At 40.6% G+C, this 20277-nt stretch overlaps 1 protein-coding gene across 8 annotated transcripts in view; it reads right to left on the bottom strand.

Moving 5' to 3' along the window:
* Positions 1–20277, bottom strand: part of GPATCH2L (G-patch domain containing 2 like) — a 35188-nt gene that overhangs the window by 11323 nt on the left and 3588 nt on the right. For 5 of the 8 annotated variants that reach the window (XM_027880829.1, XM_027880825.1, XM_027880826.1 and 2 more), the window contains 6 exons: positions 16054–16118; positions 12369–12545; positions 11917–11996; positions 9795–9862; positions 8868–8922; positions 6835–6920 (listed from right to left, as the gene is read on the bottom strand). In XM_027880829.1, coding sequence (XP_027736630.1) covers positions 6835–6920; positions 8868–8922; positions 9795–9862; positions 11917–11996; positions 12369–12545; positions 16054–16118 — 531 coding nt within the window. Of the gene's footprint in view, positions 1–6834; positions 6921–8867; positions 8923–8974; positions 9015–9794; positions 9863–11916; positions 11997–12368; positions 12546–16053; positions 16119–20277 lie in introns of all 8 variants that reach the window. The other 3 variants (XM_027880831.1, XM_027880830.1, XM_027880828.1) reach the window with 2 other exon arrangements.

The raw sequence follows: 20277 nt of genomic DNA, 5'->3' as shown, positions 1-20277 counted from the left end.
TACTCACTGGCTCTGACTGACCCGGTGGTAAAAGTGTCAGTTTCAAGTGCTTGGTGCACTTTACAGGCACCATAAATCTGCATACAGGGAATCTCCAGGTGGTAAGAACCGTGGGAGAGAAAAGAGCAGAAAACTGCATGCAGAGATGATAGTCCTCATTAAGATATGGACAGAAAAGATGACTGAGGTATAATTTATGAAATATACACATTTTTAGTAGATAGCACACTTTTCAATCTAAATTTCTTAATCACTAGTTTGCTAGTATAGAGGTGCTGTATCAATAAGATAATAGAATTAGTGAATCCCATTTTAACAGCAGATTCCTACAAACAGCACTGCCAGGCAAGTCAAGTCATGGGTATGCAGAGCACCCAACACAGCAGCGGACAGGCTGAACTATAAAACGTGAAAATATCACTGACATGTTGCAATGATGAATTAGTTCTCTTCCAAAGATGAATTTTAACAACTCTTCTGAAAAATTAAAAATTACTCTGAAGTAGAATAGAACAGGAAAGGCAGAAAGAAAATGCATATTTGTGCACTGTCACAACACCCTCTGTAAAGAAGTTTGAGACCAGAGCTTTGTGGGATGAAAGATCTGGGCCTAAATTGACAAACTAGAATAGTACTTACTCCGTCCTTACTAGCTTTCAATCTCTTCTGCAAGACTTCCATACTTTCTTTTATGTTGCATAAACAGTAACGAGAAAATAATTCCCTGGTTTCTTTTGGACTATGGCAGGTTAATCACAAGAAAAAAACAAAGTTACAGTGCTTAATCACAGATGGAATTGCCAGGTGACCAGAGACTAATATGAAAACCTAGTTTACAGTGTAGAGAAGACTGAAATTCTAAACTGGGAAGAGAAAAAGGAGAACACACTTGGAGAGACAAAGCAGGATGCAAAGTGCAGCTGTGTTGATGGCTGTAATATATTCAACTCACACTGCAGTCCCTCACTGCCAGGAGTTAGTAAATGAAAAATTACATATGTATAGGAAAAATAGCTTTATATGAAAAGTCTATAGTGTCTTTTTGACAGTGATAATATTTTTTGTAATCACAAGCTAAAGGAATTATTCAGGAAATATGGATTTATCTCTTGTTTTTAACATAGTACTTATAGTATCCAATTCTGCATGCAGGTCACGCTGGAGAAAAAACAGGCTTTGCTACACAGAAAGCTGAAATTCATGGTAGTCTCTAATGTGTCTGAAGTAATGCTTCCTTTCTTTTCTTTTCCACATATTTATTCTACGGCTTTATTTATATTTTTTTTTAAATTAAAGGTAGCTGCATACACAGGACTCCTATCTCACTTCTACAATTCAAGGTCACCATGTGCTGGAACTTCCCACTATTTTACATCTACCACAGGATTTCAACAGAAAATTAGGATTGGCAATACAGTCTGTGAAGACAATACAGAGCACAAGCAGACACCAGACCACAAAAAACTTTACCGAACAGTATCAGGCCCCTGAAACCTTCATTATCTGTGAAGTCTAAATTGTAGTGTGATGTCCATTCAAAGTCCAGAGTAAAAACCACCTTGATCTCCCAAAAGAAGGCCTCTGAAAAGGCTCTACCAAACTAAATGTGGCAGTCTGTGGCCTTCTTGGAGGCAAGAGGCACATTGCACACTTGTGGGTGTATGCCTCTTGCTTCAATCTCACATCATTCAGTTTGTCTGCTTAGACTCTTTGTTCTAACCCAATCCTTAGATGAAGCAAAGCATATGGACTTTGTAGTAAAGGTGGGAGGCAGACATTAGTCTACTATTACACAAACAAGGGATGTTATCCCCATGTTAAAGTGAATATTAATACAAACTGCCTTTTAACAAGAATACTGCTACTAAAACTCCCAACAACTCAGTTGTTGCTGTTGTGATGCTATATTCCCAGCAAACACAAGCTCTTTCTCTAAGCCCTCAGGTGTTACCTGAGGCTGTTGATGGTGGCTTCACAAAATTAATAGTAAAAGCAGAATTTTTCCTCCTCTTTGACTACAGAGCCAGCTGGGCACCAAAGTCTGATCTGCACATAACACGTGTAAATCCATACAAGTTGCTCACCCATGGGAGCTTTGTATGCAAGTGGTTCTTGCCATCACATCTCACTGTAGATATTCCCTGTGCTCAGCAGCCTCCTATGCCCTGCAGTGCCTAGGGAAAGCTTCTAGAGCACATTTTCGTATTCCAAAATCACTAAAAGATCTGCTTACTTCTTAAATCACACAAATCTTACAGGTCTTGAACAGCAGCAGTCTGTTCCCCAAGTAAGCACTGCAATGATGTGGCAATTCCAACTCTAAAAGCTAGTGTGTGGCAAATGCAAGTGAACACATTTTCTTCTTGTCTTCCATGTAAGCATTCTAAGCAGAGATTATTTGATCTCATATATTATATTCTCTATTTTCACACTGAATCACACAATATCTGTGCCAGAAAGACTCCTACTATTTGCCAGACCTGCTGAGTACATAGATTTGAAATAGTAAGTAAAACAATTTCTGAAGCCAAGGGGAATTTATTTTTCACTCCAGAGAATTAGGATTCACCAAAATGGGAGCATTAGGCCTCAGACAACCGCATGTGACACTAGGTTGATAGCTGTTGTTCATTGCATGCCTGTCAGAAGAATTCAGTTATATCCCTAATTGGAATATTAGGCAGGCTTTAGCAAAGGAAGACATGAAAGTGCTCCAGCTAAATGGAAAAGGAGTTAAAAAAAAATAGAAAGATGCCTAAACCAGTTGATGCAGACATTTTTACACAAAGCATATTCCTTAACGAAAAGAAAGATAAAGATGTGTGGATAGGTTCCATGGAATGAACTGGATATCTCCTGGTCAAGTGGGAAAGTATGAAATTGTGAACACTTTTTCACTCCTTCAGCTGTCTCAGAAAGGCCTTGACATTGCAGGCAATCCCTGTATTTCCACATGCTTGGGTAAGAGGCAGAAACAGCAGGATCTCTGCACAGATACAGAAGCGACAGATCAAGAGTTACTTTCACGAGCGTATTTCTAGAGCTGGAACTAGAATTTGAGATGTTCAAGTCTGTTCAATTTAACAGCAACACTAAACCCAGGGTGTAGGGCAACTGGCAGTTTATGAGAAGATCACTCATCCCTCTGCATCTTTAAATCCCTTATTCAAGGCAAGATAACAGATTTACTTCTAAATCAAATTAAACTCTAGATTTACAGTTAATATTAACTGAGAGTACATGCAAAACAATTTTCATTGTCTCTAGTGTTCAAATGTCTAATACAGTTCTTCAAATCTCCAACATCTACCTGCCATCCAAGGTCCTATGACCTTCAGTGGGAACATTTAATTGCATTTTTCACCCATAATCCTATTTTCAAGGCTAGCCAAATATAAATGGCATTAGGAACAATTTATCTTCTACCTTCCTTTCTTATTCTGCCTGCCATTCAGGCTCAAACTGAAGGGACTATTGGTTCTAGGCTCTTCTGAAACTCTTACCCTGCCTCAAGGCAATAACATTCCATCAACCAACAACCTATAATATCTTCCCACCAACGGAACCACTGAATAACCAAAATCTAATTAGATACTCAACTTCAGCCTATACAAAACCCTCTTAAGTAGGAGTTCGAGAAGAAAATTCTTTTCAGACCACTCTTTCTCCCAGAGAGGCAAACGGGCAGAGGGGAAGGAGGGAAAGGATCATTTGCGCATGTAAGTCTCTACTTGCTCGCTTTTAACAGCCTGCATCATGAAGTCAAAACCTTAACAGACAAGACATGATTAGCAAATGCTTTGTGCTCTTAAAGGAGAGTAATTATAGGCATGTGAAAAAAAGAAGACATCCCTGAGGTACTCTTCCTTGCATGCCTCCCGAGAGGCAGCAGGGCCATTAAAAATTCCATGATGAAGAGGAAAAACAGTCTGGGAACAGCCAGGAGGCAATACAGCAAATTAATACACCAGCCATCCCTTGGGAGGACTGCAAGAAAGCCGGAAACTCTCCTTGCTTCACAAAATAAAATTATACCACTAATGATAACAGTCACCACACACACAAAACAGCTTCTAATGATGGGTGTGAAATTCCCAGTGCTGTGCATACACTTTGAATGAAATCTCTTCTCATCACAGACATAAATCAAGAAAGGTAATCTTGGTAGTGTACAATTTATACAGCCTTTCAAATAAGACTTCCCATGGAACCCTCCACATAGAACCTCCTCCTTGACACTGGCAAGCCTTTCTTGAACACCCCCAACTGGGCTCTGTATTCTGGCCTTCAGCTCTACTTAAACAAAGCACTGGGGTACCAGTCCCCCAGACAAACTGCACCAAAATCCACCCTTGAAACAAAGAAAACATTTCCACGGCAGAGAAAGACTCCATCTGGGTATGTTCCTTTGGACACACTCGGTGATAGCAGAAGCTAACCAGAGAGAGGCAATTTTGCACGGCATAGTGGGCATCAGGTTGAAGATACTGGATATCCACAACAGCAAGACAATTTCTTCTCTAATGCATTTCATATTATTTCAGGGGATTGGCTTCCCACACAAATACATCCCATTCTGACAAATTTCTGAGTATAGTTTCTCCAGGATGCGGTGCAAGCTGTTTGAGCTTCCTAAAGCACAAACTACTGAAACGGATTCCGTCCGTGGCAAAAGAGGGAGATGTTAACTGGGGCAACAGTTAAACAGAGCTTAGAGATCACCTGAACCTCCCGTAAGGAAATGGACTACTAAGTAGTAGGCTTGCCGTATAAAGCACCTAAAGAAAAACTACTGTCAAGGAAACATTTCTGTGAAGGAACCATTTCCTTCTGTGCCCTTAGCAGCATCTTTACATAAAGAAAGCACCTTGTACCAAAGAGTTCAATCTTTGTCATATACATGGGGCCACAAAATACATTCATTCTTTTCCTATTTCTTTCACCTATAAAGGTTCTTGAGCACATTTCACACTAAAATAGTAGCTAGGTTTAGAAATCCCTTTGGAAACAGACTGGATTTGAAAAGGGTCTTCAGTAATCATCCTAAAGGTAGAGATTTTGCCCAGTTTGAATTTGCAAGCAGGATTTGTCCAGCTCTCCTTTCTGGAAGACAAACTCCTATAGAGCCCCAAGTAAAACACTGGAGGCACAAGAAAGGTAACGCTAGCTGAAAATGAAGAACCAATCAATTTTCTTGCTTCACAGGCAGAAAACATCCCCAGACTGGGGTAAAAGCACAGAAAAGAACCAATTTGCTGATGCACAATCTTCTGAATTCTTTTTATTCTTGTCCAGTGGAACATTTAAGAGTTGATTTCTTCCTCCCTCCCCCTTTCCAGCTTTAACATGCTGGCTACAGCAGCATGAGGTCATGGTGCGACATCGCAAAATTCCCTGCAGAAGCCAGTGGGAGGAGAGGCTTTGTTGGGTGGGTGCCAAGCTTCCGTTCAGACACATACAACCTTAGTACATTTTTCATGCTCTATTTGCTAATTAACAAGAAAAGAAAGCCATGAAGCTGAAAGTCCAGACGTTTCTTTCAGTTTTGGTCCCTCGTACAAGCACATATGCAGAACTGTGCCCAAAGCAAGGCTTTGTCTATGTGCATGAGGAAAGAGCTCAAGGGCACCTTACCTTTAGATAGTCACCTGCAGCACAAGAACAGGAGTCACCTCTAAGGCCAACACATGAATTTAATTTAGGATTAGTCAGCAGAAGGTGTCTGAATAGTATATTAGCCCCAACTATGCAGACTCAAATATCTTTGGCCAGACCAGATCTAAATTTCAGCTATAGCAAGAGAGAGAGATATCAAGCCATTAGAGGTCACCTCAGGTGAGTTCTGAATCTGCTCAGAGAGTCTATTTTAGACACTCAGGATACCAAAACACCTCAGCATGTCACCCACCTGAGCTTGTCAGCACTTTCCCTTTCATCTTCTTCCGATTCTAATAGTGGACAATGATATATGCCCATTTGTACCTATACAGCAGACTTGCAGCAACTCACTGCACATTCCAGAACAGATTACAGTTGTTTTTAAATAACCTGCCTGTCTGTCATACACTGTTTCATATACTATAAGCACTTAGGTTACTGAGACTCTCAAATAAACTGCATCAGTAGGTTTTATGCTAAGTTTGAACACAGGAAAAGCATGTTAACTTACAGTAAGGTCCATGAGTATTGTTCAGACCTGTATTGGGTCTGGCTGAGCTGGAGTTCATTTCCCCACAGTGGTCCTCACAGTGCTGTGCTTTGCACTGGTGGCTAGAAGGGTGTTAATAACACACTGGTGTTTTGACTACTGCTGAGCACAGCATCAGCACTGTAATGTTCCTTTCTCAATCGAGGGAAAGACACTGGGAGGGGACACAAGTTAGTCAGCTAACCCAAGGTGACCAAAGGGATATTCCAGACCATATGATGTCAGATAAAAAAGCTAAGGCAAGGAGCAGGAAGGCAGGCATTCATTGTCTCCAGTGGTTGCCTGCTGAGGAACCATCACATGTGCTGAAGCTCTGCTGCTCGGGAGTGGCCGACCATCGCTGCCCGTGGGAAGTAGAGAATACACCGTGCCGTCTTCCACTTCGCTTCGCTTTTGCACGCACAAGCTTCCACTTTGCTTTTGCTTTAAATAAACTGCATTATCCCAACCCACGAGTTGTTTTCCAAGCTTAGCCTCTCCCCTGTCCAGCTGGGAAGGGGAGTGATAGAGCAGCTGGGTGGGCACCTGGCGTTCAGCCAAGGTCAACGCACCACAAGACCACACAGTACTACTGAGAAACACCTACGAGAGGGAAGTGAGACAACAGAGCAGAGCAAGGGAGTTACCTGGCAGTGCAGTGTGCTGGTGAGCATCTTCGGTGGGAAGCATCAGCAAGCACATCCAGAGAGTACAGAGGAGATAATGGATTGAACTGGAAAGTCAAGAGATTTTATTTAGGCAAAGTGTTAAAAGAAATAGTCTCCAGATACAGCTGCTCAGATCTATTCCCTATAGTTGTTCATACAAAGGAGACCTTTCCAACACCTCAAGGGGTGAAACTAGATGAGAACAGACTCTCACTTCTGACAAAAGGCTAACACAAAGGGGGCAACAGAAAATCTCACAACAGACAGCCTTAGCACACTCCTCTTTCAACTCACTTTATTAAAAATGCTGGCTAAGAGCATAAGTGCTCTACTGCTGCACGCCTTGAGCAAAATGTTTGCTTCTCTTTCAGAGAGCTTCTTGTCTACCTTCACATTGTAGAAAGAAAAGTCACTGTTATGAATGGTGCAAGCACAGAACTTCCCACAGAGCAGTTCCCATAATCTCTACGGTTGTATGTATCACTGGAACAGACCTCTAGAAGACTCAGGTCCACCAGGTTCAGTTCACAAATAGCTCCCAATTCATTCCACAGCAAGTGAGCTGCCCCTTCCACTCCCAACCGACCTCACAAGCTGCCTTTGCAAACTGCTTAAAACCTGAAATACTGCTAATCAGGCTAATCTAAGATCCTTTGCTAGACACACACTAGACAAATCCTGAAGGCATCACATCTGCACAAGATAGCTTGTTGTAAAAGATACAACAGTCAGGACAGAATGGAATAATCTGGTCAATCAATGCATAGAGCAAACTTTGCTCAATATGTAAATAGAAGGTTTAAACTGGAAGTTTCTCTGGGGTATCTGCATTACACTTCTATTCAGCATCTCCTCTTTATAATTCACACCTCAAGCAGGAAATGCATTTCCATCTGGTTCTCTAAGTGCTATACCAATCTCCAGAACACTTTTCTTGTATTACTAGGATAATGATGTATTCTTAAATAAGAACAAACGAACAATCTACAGCTGCAGCAGAACTCATCATACAAGCTATCTGCGACTCCAGAACTCAGTACTAGGCCTTTACCCTAAACCTTTCTGAGAAACAAGATGTATCACAAAGCTGCTGTCATCAGGGAGCTCCTCCTTAAGTGGGACTGTTAGTTTACTGCCAGTGAAGTAACATTGCCACTGCACAGCAGGGGGAGAATCGACAGGAATGCTCTGTAGTTGATTCAAGTTCATTTAAGAAAAACAAAAGTAATTTATTTTGGTCATTTTAAAGCTCTACATAGTAATCATTCTTATCTTTAGCAATATAAAAGCAGCATGTGAAATGTTCCTGTTAATGGACAATACACAGCTGCACAAAGGCCTGAAAATTATTTCTTGCCATATATGTATTTGTAGTCACCTGAACAGGAAAACAGATTTCAGTCCTACTGCTCACCAACCATAAAACAACTTGCAGAGGAATAGAAAGGAGCGTGCATGGCCAGGAACACTGTTACAAAACGGCTGCTCAAAGTGAAGATCCTTTTTGCTTTCTCCTATTAAGAACCCGAGCTCTTATATCTTAAGTAAAAAGGCCTCCTAGCACTGAAGCTAAGAAAGACTTACTGGAGAATGTAAAAGTGCATACACAAGAGTTTCAGTTACAAGAATGCCTATTTTTCTTGCTTATCACCTCTTACATTTTCCTGTTACAGCTGCTATTTAACTGCACCATTTAAGCTTACCATTTTTTCCCTTCTCTGTTGATAAGACTATCAAGTAGAAGCCTGAGCCAAAAAAGGCAAAACAAAGCATTTAAAAAAAGAAAAATGTGCCAATTCTTATGGAATTTTGAGAGGCCAAAGCTCCTCCTGTCAGAAAGCATTTTTCCTCCCACTTACTGTCAGAGAGGAAGGCCTACACTGACCTAAAACAGGGAGATAAACAGAAGGAGTTCAGTTTAAATAGACAGTATAATGCCTGAGAAATGGGTTGTGTTCAAAGCCCAGAAGACACATCAGTTAACAAAATGAAAATGGACAGGGCTGCCTTACCTCATGTGCACAGGCCACAACGTGCGGGAAATCAGAAGCCAGCACAGTTATCTTTCTAGAGAGAAGGAAACCAAGAAAATAAAAAAGGAAGAGCAGAGTCAGCTTACCTGGTTGCGATCTCTCTTCCCCATGGATGGTAACCAAAAACTGGAAGGAGGGCAGTGTCGAAAGGACAGGTGGGAGCAATGCCAGTGAACAAACATGGGGGGAAAAAAAAGGAGGGTTGGGGATAAGAAGAGAAGGGGAAGGGAAGAACAAAGATGGAGGGAGAAGGAAAAAGATTAAACATCATCAGGACTCATACTGAAAAAAAGAAATTTCAAATCCAAGGAAGAAACCTAGATATCAACAGCTGGTGAAGGCTGAACCCATGGCACTGCAGTCAGGAGGTACCATCCTTACCCACCCATTTCCCAGCAAGGGTAGCATTACAGGGATATCAAGGGATAGGCACCATGACTATTTCCAGTGCTGACTACAATTTAAATACACTAACTGGGGAAGGAGACAGAACAACAAAGAAAGAGAAAGCAATTTCATGGCTGCCTTGTCAGCATGATTTCTCCAATCTGGGTATGCACCCATAGTGTGAATCCACACCAAAGCTTTAAAAAAAAAAACTAACATATAGGGCTTAGTCTCCTCTTACCATGCAAAAGATCTGCAGTTATGGCACATTATAAGTGAGGAGGAAAGAAAAAGCTGGCTGTAAACAAAAGGATATTTGAGCAGTGTCCACACACTGGGGCAGCAATTTCAAGTAAGAAAACAGAGAAGCCATCAGTAGAGTACTCTCTCCCATTCCATAGGTTATGCTTAAGTTACTACCCAGCTCTTCATTCCCTTCAGCCCCAGGAGGGAAGGGGACCCTATAGTTCTTCGTCCCCTCCCAAAGGTCCCCTGTACAACAGCTGTTAATGGCCTTACTCTTTCTGGCGCGGATCGCTAACAATATGACCTAGCCTCTCGGTGCCCAGATTGCTCATGGAGGTCTCCTGAAACACAAAGACAGGTAAAGATTGCAAACTCTCTCAGTGAGCAGACATAATAGCTTGCTGCTGACTCTAAGAACAGATCTTACCGCCCTGGGTCACATCCTTTCCTTACCAGCCCACTCTTAGCTAAACACATTCACTCTTTCCTTTTAGAACCTAAGCTGAGCCAATTTAACTAATTAGAATCACAGAAAATCATTTAGTTTTATTTGTGAGGCTTGGTTTTCGTTATTTTAGGGATGATATTTGCTCACACAGGAGCACAGAAAGGACTGGACTAGTACAAAATATGCAGCACAATGATGCAGTTAAGAGCAGGAAAAATGGCTCAGAAGTGCTTCTTTCCAGGCAGTCAGGATCAGCTGGGCCAGAAACAGGCTGAGTGATGGGACACTACACTTTTCCACTAACAGCAAGGATTCACCAAGCACAGATAAATAAAATAAGGAGCAAAAGCACGAAGCTTTTGCCCTTTCTGAAAGCAGCGATTCAGCAGCAGGACCTCTAGCAGCTAAAAAGAGGTAGATCCTAGAAGAAAGGACTTGCTCCAGGAGCATGTTGCTTCCTGTGAGACGCTGCCCTGTGTATGTGCTTGATGCGGGCATACACGTACACACACAGCCTGAAGCACCAGCTGTTCATATCTGCATAGCACCTCCCTTCAAGAAGGAAGCATACTTTGCGGCAAGGGGCTGAAGGTGAGGGTAAAAGTCTTTCACAGGTATGGTTCATTTGTGCCAGGTACATAGGCAAAACACACTCAAAGTTTGGTGGCAGTCATAGCGGCAGGGGTGAAAGATGGGCTATTTGTTACAGCAGGAAAATTATTAACTTAAAGTGCCATAATGTTTAAATTTACGGTTTATTACTGTGTAAATTACAAGCCGTACTTTTGGTAATTAGCAGCTCGCTGGCGGGGAGCTCTGAATGAAACTCATTATTTATGATTACAATTTCGAGAGATGGGGAAGGGGGAGCAGTGACCTCCGCTGCAAATGACAAAGATCCCTTTAAGGTGATGAAGATGAATTAAACAAGTAAATATTATCCTTCTCATTTGGATCATTAGAGGTGTGCCGCCAGGCCCAGCCACTTGCAGGTGGCCTGAGGAACCCTACCCAAAACCAGTCTCTTGCCAGCTGAGGATTCGCATTTTAAACGCTGGTTACAACTAAGCAAGGTGAGGGGAAGCAAGAAGGGGCAAACAAGGATCTTCCAAGTATAACTGAACTGAAGGCAACTGTCACGCTCCTCTAGACCCTGGGCCCCTCTAACACACCTTGCTAGCAGATTCTGTGGCCACTCAGCTCAGAACTTATGCCAATATTTTCAAAAGCACAGAGCTATTGCAATAAGAGACAAGCCAAACACAGCCAACACCTTCCTTCTCAGAAACTTCTTTACAACAAAACACAGTAGTCAATGCTCCATGATGCAGACCCAAACAAGTGTATCCCTCCTTTTAAACAGACACCTGTATTGTTTATTCCTTTATAAAAATATTTTGTATGTTGGTTGCCCTACATATAATAACACTAGTCAGTGGCTTTAGGTAGCTTTGTCTGCATTACTGCATATACCCTTTTATTCTTCTGTCACCCCACTAAAAATGCAACCACTAAAACCACCTTCCTTTGCTGCTATTAATATTAGTCAGCTTCCCTATCTAAAATTTGGCCTTCCTTCACCTTTGAGCCACCTCTCTGCTTTTGTAGTCTCAGATGAGCATGCACAAGTCTCATGCTATCACCATTTCCCCCTACCTTCTATCTAAATGTTCTTGTTATTTACTCTGTCATTCACCTTCAGGCCTCCTTTCATACTCGTTTCAGTGCTGATCAACTGTCTTTGTCACCCCAAACATGCCTTAAAATCCACTTAGTCACTCAATCAATTTCTGACAGTCAAAGCAGTTAAACAAATCAAACAATACACAAAACAAAAAATTTACAGGGCCACTTTCTGCAGAAGACAATTTCCATGATACCTTAGAATAGTACTTCAAGACTGATCAGTATTGGAAATACAAAATTATCATCTTTAAAATGGCATACCTTGCCAACAAGCCTCCTCCGACCTTTTCGGAGACATCGGGCGGCAGCTCCTGGAAGGCGATTCAGGCGAGCATGAAATCCTGAAAAGCAAACCCAGAAAAACTGAGCAATGAACACAGAAGATTCTTCCTGACAAAAACACCAGGAAAAATCATTAGTTCAGTAATCAAATCCTCCGCTTATTGTTTTTCAGTCTCAAAGGTGTAGATTTGCCAATTTATCCACAAATCAAATAAAATCCTTATTTTTTAAAAAAGAAGACTCAAGAATGTGGGCAGCTGGTAGGAGTATTACAGTAAACTCTCCAATAGTGCAGGTTTTTTTAACTGGATCATGAAAAAAACCCAAACCAGATCACCAGTACCAGTTTACAAGTAACACCTACAAATGGAACCTACTCCTCCCATCATAGAAGAAGTTCTCAAACACATGGCATTCCTGATGGATCTCACCTCTCTGAGCTGGCCGTGAGGGCAAAAGGAACGTGGAAACTGAGAGCTTGTCCAGGCCTGAGTCAATCCTCTCCACTTCAGATCGGTGATCAGCACCCCACTTAGGAAGAAGGTTGGGGACAGTGAATCCTGGAACACATTCTCCTTCATAAAACCAATCACTTTGCTCATCATCTCCTAAAGAAACAGGATGGAATTAGCCACAAAAAACATCAACGTGCCCTATGACAATCCCTCAAAATATTACAAGTAGGAATATTTGGATGTGAAACAGCTGAAGTCTCATTAGGAATTCCTTCCTGAAGTGCCTCATATTTGTATTCTGTTTCAATGATACTCAGTAACTATGGGGCCTCTCTAAATGCTTTAAACTATCCAACTCATCAGTCTACAGAATTTCCCTATAGAACAAAGTCCTCTTTATAGACCTGCCTAGGGCAGCTTTAGCACTCTGTTGCTACTGCATCTCATCAACCTTAGTTCAGTGTTGTGTGATGTCTTATGCAGAACTCTTTCTCTGAAGTAATTACTGTGACAGTGGTAGAGGCCAATCATTTGGCACACGCTATAGGCGGTCACAGGAGAGATTTCACAAGAGGAAAAGACCAGGCTCACAGAGTAAGCAAAAGGAGCATACTCACTGATGAGAAAGACCCCTACTCTCCTAAGACAGAAGCTAAGAGAAAAACACATAACTATCAGAAATGGTCACTCTGAGTGTAAGCACTAACCATGCTGTGAGTTCTTCTCAATCAAAATTTCTTAGAATCTGTCAGAACTACAAACGCTCTGCAAAACGGAAGCAGCAGCAACAGAAGTCACGACAAAAGTCTCCACAAAGCTGTGTCACTAATTAACGCAGCTGCAGTCTAAAAATGAACAGCATCAGACACCATTCATAGTAAATCTGTCAGGCCAGAAACTCCCCGAGAGTGGTAGCCCATGAGCAGTGTATGTAAAAAAGCAGGAGGAAAGGCAAAAAACCTGACATATGTAGCTTTTGAGTAGCCCACTAACAGTCCCATGTAATTGAAAGGTCCTTCATCTTGCCTTAAAAAACTAACACAACTGACTTGGGGAAAACTCTCATTTACCTACCATTAAGTTTCAGCTCAGGCATCCCCACTTACTCTCCTTTCCTCACCAAGTTACATTACTCCTGACCAAAGTCTATTATGCCTGCCCACACATCTTGTCAAAAAAAAAAAAAAAAAAAAAAAAAAAAAAAAAAAAAAAAAAAAAAAAAAAAAAAAAAAAAAAAAAAAAAAAAAAAAAAAAAAAAAAAAAAAAAAAAAAAAAAAAAAAAAAAAAAAAAAAAAAAAAAAAAAAAAAAAAAAAAAAAAAAAAAAAAAAAAGAGAAAGGAAAAAACCACACACACATACTAAAAACAAGAAAGTAAGAAAATCTCATCTTAGTACAAATGCTGCAATCTTGCACATAACAGAAGCAGCAACACACAAAACCAACTCCAATCCACAACAGGCAGGACAGACAGAGCATTTCAGCCCAAAGCTCTGACATTGCTTTTTATTTCTGTGATATATCAGTTGACCTACCACTTATATCTTAAAATATAAACATCCTTCTGCACCTCCTGGTAAATTAAAATTAAGTAATGTTGCATAGTTCTTCTGAGTGGTCATAATTTGTGCTAAACTATCCCTTACAGTTTTGGGTCTATGAGCATAGTGCAGTGTCATATCTCAAATCACTACTTTCGTATTTCATGAGACAAACTTTAACAATCACGATCATATGCAGTGTTTTCACTGTGAGAGATCCCAATGCATGTAACAAATACAAAACAGAAAAACTCACCCTACAATCAAATTATAAACTAGGACCATTCTCTGTTCATAGAAGTGTGCTGGTATGTGTAATTGCAAAGATAACTCATTTAATTAGCAATAGCAAAAATATTACATGATGTAACTTCAAAAGAAGGAAGGGAAAAAAATACATTAATTTAAGTATGCTGCTAACTTAAATTCCCCATTATTCAGTTTGGAATTGTACAAGAAAACTATTTCTAAGAAGATGATCTGAGACAAAAATAATTTTGTGCTCTCCCCATCTCACTGACCATACAGAGCTGTTGTTTTTTTATTTACTTTATAAATAGAAATACTCCAAATTAAAAAAAAAAAAAAGGAAAGAGATATTTCTTATTTAGTCTGAAAGTGCAAGAATATTTTATATTTTTTAACCTTTTTAACCTAACGGTTAACATATCTTGGCCAGAAAGCTATTACAGTATAAAATGTTTGAATAGACAGAGACCTGAAGACTAAGATGTCAAATCTCTCCTAGTACCTAGACAGGTAAGGCTGTAATTGGATTTCATTAATTTATCTAAGTTGCATTTCTACATGTTCTTGTATATTGAGTACTAGTTCTAGTAGCAGCCAAAAGTTAATGTCTAAAACAGGGTATAAAACCAGGCAAGTATATAGAGCAAGCATACAGACAAGTATATATAGAGAGTATCTGGTCTACATCAATCTTGCCTTGGGTGATGAAGTAAAATACTTCAGTCACCACTCTGCTTTATCAACTGATATACAAGCGCTCACTGATTTTAGCTCCCCCCTGAACAGTCATCAGTAAAAAGAGAAGACAAAAAATTTTACTTTTCTGTTGCTTTTGAAGAACCAGAGACTGGAAACAGTTATTTTTCAGCAAAGGTCAAAGCTGATATTTGAAATCCCTAATTATACCCATGGAGATCAGATTGACCCTACAGCCTAAAATATCATCAGAAAACATGTAAGCATATTTGCTGTCATTGTGTTGCCTCACTCACAGATACCCGGGACAGTAACAAGATAGTGGAAGCAGCATTTCTGCTGAGCTACTGATGCTACTTTCCTTAGCACGTGTATATTCCCAGAAGAGATTTCATCCAAATCTTAGCTTGGTAAATGTGACAGAATCTGAGCGCACAGAATTGCAGGTCTCTAGGGTCACAGTCCACATGCTCCAAATATAGTCCTGAGTGCCTATATGCCTACTAAAATGTATTTCATACTTATTTCTGCCATATCTCCATAAACTGGACACTGTGCTGTCACTGATAAATAAAACCAGATTACACTTCACACTCAAAACTCCTAAGAAATAATTTCTATGACAGACATTGAAAATTCTAGGTTCAACTACTGCACACAAGGGCAAGGGAAGTACATGTATTTAAAGAAATAAAACCAATCATGTATTACTGTCATCTTCTTAGCACAATTAGGTGACTTATCAGTATAAAGTAATTTTTTTTTCCACATCTCTTCCTACCCAAAGAGAAAACAACTAACAGATTCAGGCACTAATGGTGTGTAGACAACAATTAAGATACCTATAGAAACAAATCATAAACTGTGTTCTTTCATTATGGAGAGCTCTCAAATTCCCCTTGTATTTCTGTGCCTTTCCATAATAATAGCTTCTTATATTGCAAATATTGTGGATCTGATATACAAAATATTTCAGCAGGAAGAGTGTACTGTTATCAAAATCACATTTTTGCAGCTCTCATCTCTTTTCTTAACTTCTATCCCCTCCCTGTCACTGGATTTTCTTCCACACTTCCCTCTTTGTCCCTCTTTAAACACAGACCTTTCTTTGTACTTGTAAAGAAAGGAAGAAAAATTCCCCAGCAGCACAGAAGGAAAACCACAAGACAGTTGTTACCTTGGCGGCCCTCATCATTGGTAAACAGGCCAGTATCACTGCTGCTGCATACACTGCTGGTTTCACTGGAACAAAAAAAACAAAACAAAAAACCACATGGTTACAACTGCAGCAGGCACAAAACAAAATCGACTTTACTACATTCTACTAGCTTCTCCAAGACCAAAACACTTTACACGTCTCAGAAAATTGCATTTCAGATACATGACTCGCTCTACGTTAACTGCTTTCTGTTATAACCTAGCAATGCTGCATCACTTGAGAAAGAGTAGAATCCTGTATCCAGTTTGTTCTAAGTTATCAAAAAGTAATTAATACAATGGCATTTGCCTCGGGTACTGGAATTAATAACCTAACTATGACATTGTCTGGAATACTCACCAGGAAATTAAGTGCAGTTAAAAACTCTGTCCTTGGGTCACTTAACAGCTACTGAAAACCCTCTGAAGTTCTCTACTTCAGATTCCTTTTTCTCAAAAATGTTACACTGATAGACAAACCCTTCCTTCAACAGCAACTTTTATTCTGTTTAGGGTGAAGAGCAGCTGGTACATTTACAACTCTTCAGCTAAATACCTTAGTACAGCACGACTTGCTGCTGCTGAATGCAACCTTATTATAGCACGCTTTGCATTTACTGAAGCAGTTAGGGGAGACTCTTAATTCTTGAACAAAAGAATAAAGCTAATAATTAATGGGAAGAAAGCCATTAATTGACTGTAGAGCTGGATGAACGTATGTAGCAGAAGTATACGCTCACGTCAATATCAAGCATCTGATGGCTTTAATGCTGATATTAAATCAAGCCTTGGACACTTCAGGCCGTACTTCCTCCAATTTAGCCAAGACACACCAGGACAAGCAGAAACTACTTATTGCCTACTCCTGTAGCACTAAGATCTTAGATGCAAACGTGTGGTGTACCTCAGCACTAGAATCAATATCCCTTCTAGGCATGCTGTTTGAAAGTGTCTCTGGATCCCTCTTCTCCAGGGAAACTCAATCATCCTAGACAGCAGTATGAACTGGAAACCCCTTGGTTCAAAAGGCTGAATAATGAGGGACCACAAAATATGTCACCCCAAAGAACTGCAGGCACACAATAAAAACCCCATTCTGTGACCTTATTGTTGCTCTTAGAAAAGGCATCCTAAAGCACAGCCAAGTCAACTCATCATGCTGGATATATACAAACTCTGCATCTTCATCATTCTAAGATGAACAAATTGTATATCATTCTCACATTTCGGTATTTAAGTTAATATCAAGTTCCAAATTAACCCATTACAAAGCTTGGCCATTCTTTCACCCTCCCACATATACACCATGGCAATTAAGGCCAAGGACTGAAAACCATGAATGAATTGTTTCATTCCTAGCTTTCCTACCAACTCACTGTATGACCCTGGGCCAATCTCTTAGCGTGTCTGCTTTCCCTTTTGATAGCTTGGATTAACAGTCCTCATAAGCTGCAGATGTGAGGACCAAGTGACTGCTTCATAAGGGTTTTAGCATCCTCAGAGGAAAGGTGCCTGAGAAAGGAAAAAGCATTGTCAAGATTCCAGATCACATTAACAGTACTTAAAAGCATCCTATTGCATGGAGACCTCTTCAGTTCCTTATAGATAAGCATCAGTGCCAGTGCTTTACTGGAACAAACTTTCAGGGATCTCATCCTCTTCACCACCCTTTTTACACTGCAGGGCTGAACACAAACTAGACTCCTACACAAGCCTTTCTGCAGGTCCAGTAAGCACTGATTAATGACCTCCACTTGCAAAGGAGGCTACTTACCTTAACCATGAAATAATGAATGCTATTGATCCGACAAGCTACTGCTATAGAGTGTTATTGATCACCCAATCTTTGGTTAAAATGGTCCTCATTTAGCAATTTCACTGTCAGAAACACCTGGAGCAAAGCATGCTTATAATTAAATAGTTTGGGGGAGTTAAAGTGAGAGGTGATGGACAGAGATCTCAGGTTTCCCCCATTTATTCTTTTGCCTGAGCTATTGTTTGTGTCAGAAGGGATATTGATTTTCTATAAAAATAAGAAAACAAGAGGCACCGAGGGGCTGCAGAAGGTCAGGCTGGGCTGGAGAAGGAGGGGAAGCTGAACACTCTGTCTTTGTCACTTGCCTTCCAAGAGAGAGGAATTTTTTCTTTATGGAGAAACTGGCCTCCAATTCATCAGCTTAGCCAGACTCTTGAATGCCACTGCAGGCTGTCATCCAAACAGCTCCCTTCCAAAGGGTAAAGCAACTTAACTGCACACCCAGGATGAGCGATGGTTACACTCTGAGGCCAGAATATTGTAGTGGTTTGGCTGGCATAGAGTTAAATATTTCTCCTAGTAGCTCTGTGGTTGTATGTTTTAGATTTGTGACCAAACTACTGCTGGTAACACTGATGTTTTAATTATTGCTGAGCAGTGCTTACACAGTGCCAGTGCTGTGTCTGTTTCTCACACTGCCCCACCAGTGAGCAGGCTGGGGGTGCACAAGAAGCTGGGAAGGGACACAAATGTGACAGCTGACCCCAGCTGAATACAGGAATATTCTATACCATATGGTGTCATGCTCAGAAATAAAAACTGGGAAAAAGAAGGAGGAACCAGGGGACATTTGGAATTATGGCATTTGTGTTGCCAAATAACTGTTACAAATGATGGAAAATGCACTCCTGGAAATGGCTGAGCAGCTGCCTGCTGATAGTAGGGGATTTCTCATCTTGCTTTGCTTGTGCACATGGCTTTTACTTTACCTACTAAACCTACTTAACCTCAACCCTTGTGTTTTCTCACTTTTACTCCTCCATTTCTCTCCTCCATCCCACTGCGTGAGAGTGAGCAGGCAGCTATGTGGGGCTGAGCTGCCTATCCAGTTTAATCCACAACAAACACATCAGCATTAAACCAGTAAAATCTCACAGCATTGATGGGCCAGCAGAATCCCCAGTTCGAAAAAGTCACACTAAAAGTTCTGGCAGTTGAAAACAGATAAGAGCAACTGCACATCATTCACTAGTAAGCACACCACTGAAAGTGATTTTTTCAAAAAGCTCTTGTACTATGGTTTGTTCTGCCCTCAAACCAAACCCAGATCTGGAAGTACCAACAAGAGAAAGAACTTCAGCACTCAATATATAATTTGCCTTTGCTTTATTATGGCTGCAGGGAATCTCAAAGCATTAAGGGACAGAAGGGCATGCTGCTTCTAACAGTCTTAGCAGTTAACTGTCACCTTTGTACAAATATACAAATGACTACTTAAACTACTTGCTTCCTCTGTTGTTTCCACAATTATTTATAGATCAGGCATTGAGTCGTGTCATTACCCAATCAAAACCATCATCATTTCCTCATCATGCTCTTGCACATCCTTCCTTCTCTCAATTTGTGTTCACCTCTTGCCACGTTTGGCAAACAATTTCAAAGATTTCATTTCATGAACACGTTGAATCATAACACTGCAGCTCATCTTCCTCCAGGAAAAGACTGGGAGCAGTCCCACGAGCAAACTATAAAAAACTACCTCCTCGTTAAGCATTCATATCCAAGACTTTCTCAGTGAATGGGAGTGTATCGACTGAATACAATAGGGTTTTGATGTAACTTAGGATAACAAACCTTCTAGAAAGCAGAGAAAAATATTGGATATTTCAGCATTTACAGATTCATTCCTGCCTAACAAAGAAAAGCAAGTGTCAGTGGAGAGGAGGAAAAAGAAGGTGAAAAAAACAACCATTCTCAATATATAGCTTAGTTTGCCTGAAAACCCGTTATGTTTGTGACACTCCCTACTGCTAGAGTTAACAGTGGTGCAACCAGTTCAGTATGAAAGTTTTGTAAATCACCAGATCACCACGGATTGCTTCCAAGTCCTGCAAGCAGCAGCAGTCACATTTCCTTGTGATGACAACCACACCATTCACTCCCCTAGGCGTCCAATCTTCTTCTCCCTTCCTCAGGATATGCCCTTGTCATACATCTCTGTGAAGTACTTCTCTTACTGTACCAGAAAAAAACATCTAGAGGACAGTGGGAGTGAGGTAAGCGCAGCCAGTTTCACTCTGCTGCTAGCAGCAAAGTGCTATATTTAGAGCAGCAGAGACCAAAGCATGATCCTTCACTGCCATGAGGGACACTCCTCAGTGAAGAGGATTCTATGTATTTCTCCCTCCCACTTTGACCCTCCCTAGTGAGTCATAGCAGAGATCACAC

This window comes from Empidonax traillii, unplaced genomic scaffold, assembly GCF_003031625.1.
Source record: "Empidonax traillii isolate 1590-97213 ecotype Southwest subspecies unplaced genomic scaffold, ASM303162v1 scaffold74:size2480735, whole genome shotgun sequence".
In the NCBI taxonomy this organism is placed as follows: Eukaryota; Metazoa; Chordata; class Aves; order Passeriformes; family Tyrannidae; genus Empidonax; species Empidonax traillii.
Note: the sequence above shows the minus strand (reverse complement) of the source record. Positions and strands in the feature narration are given on the sequence as shown.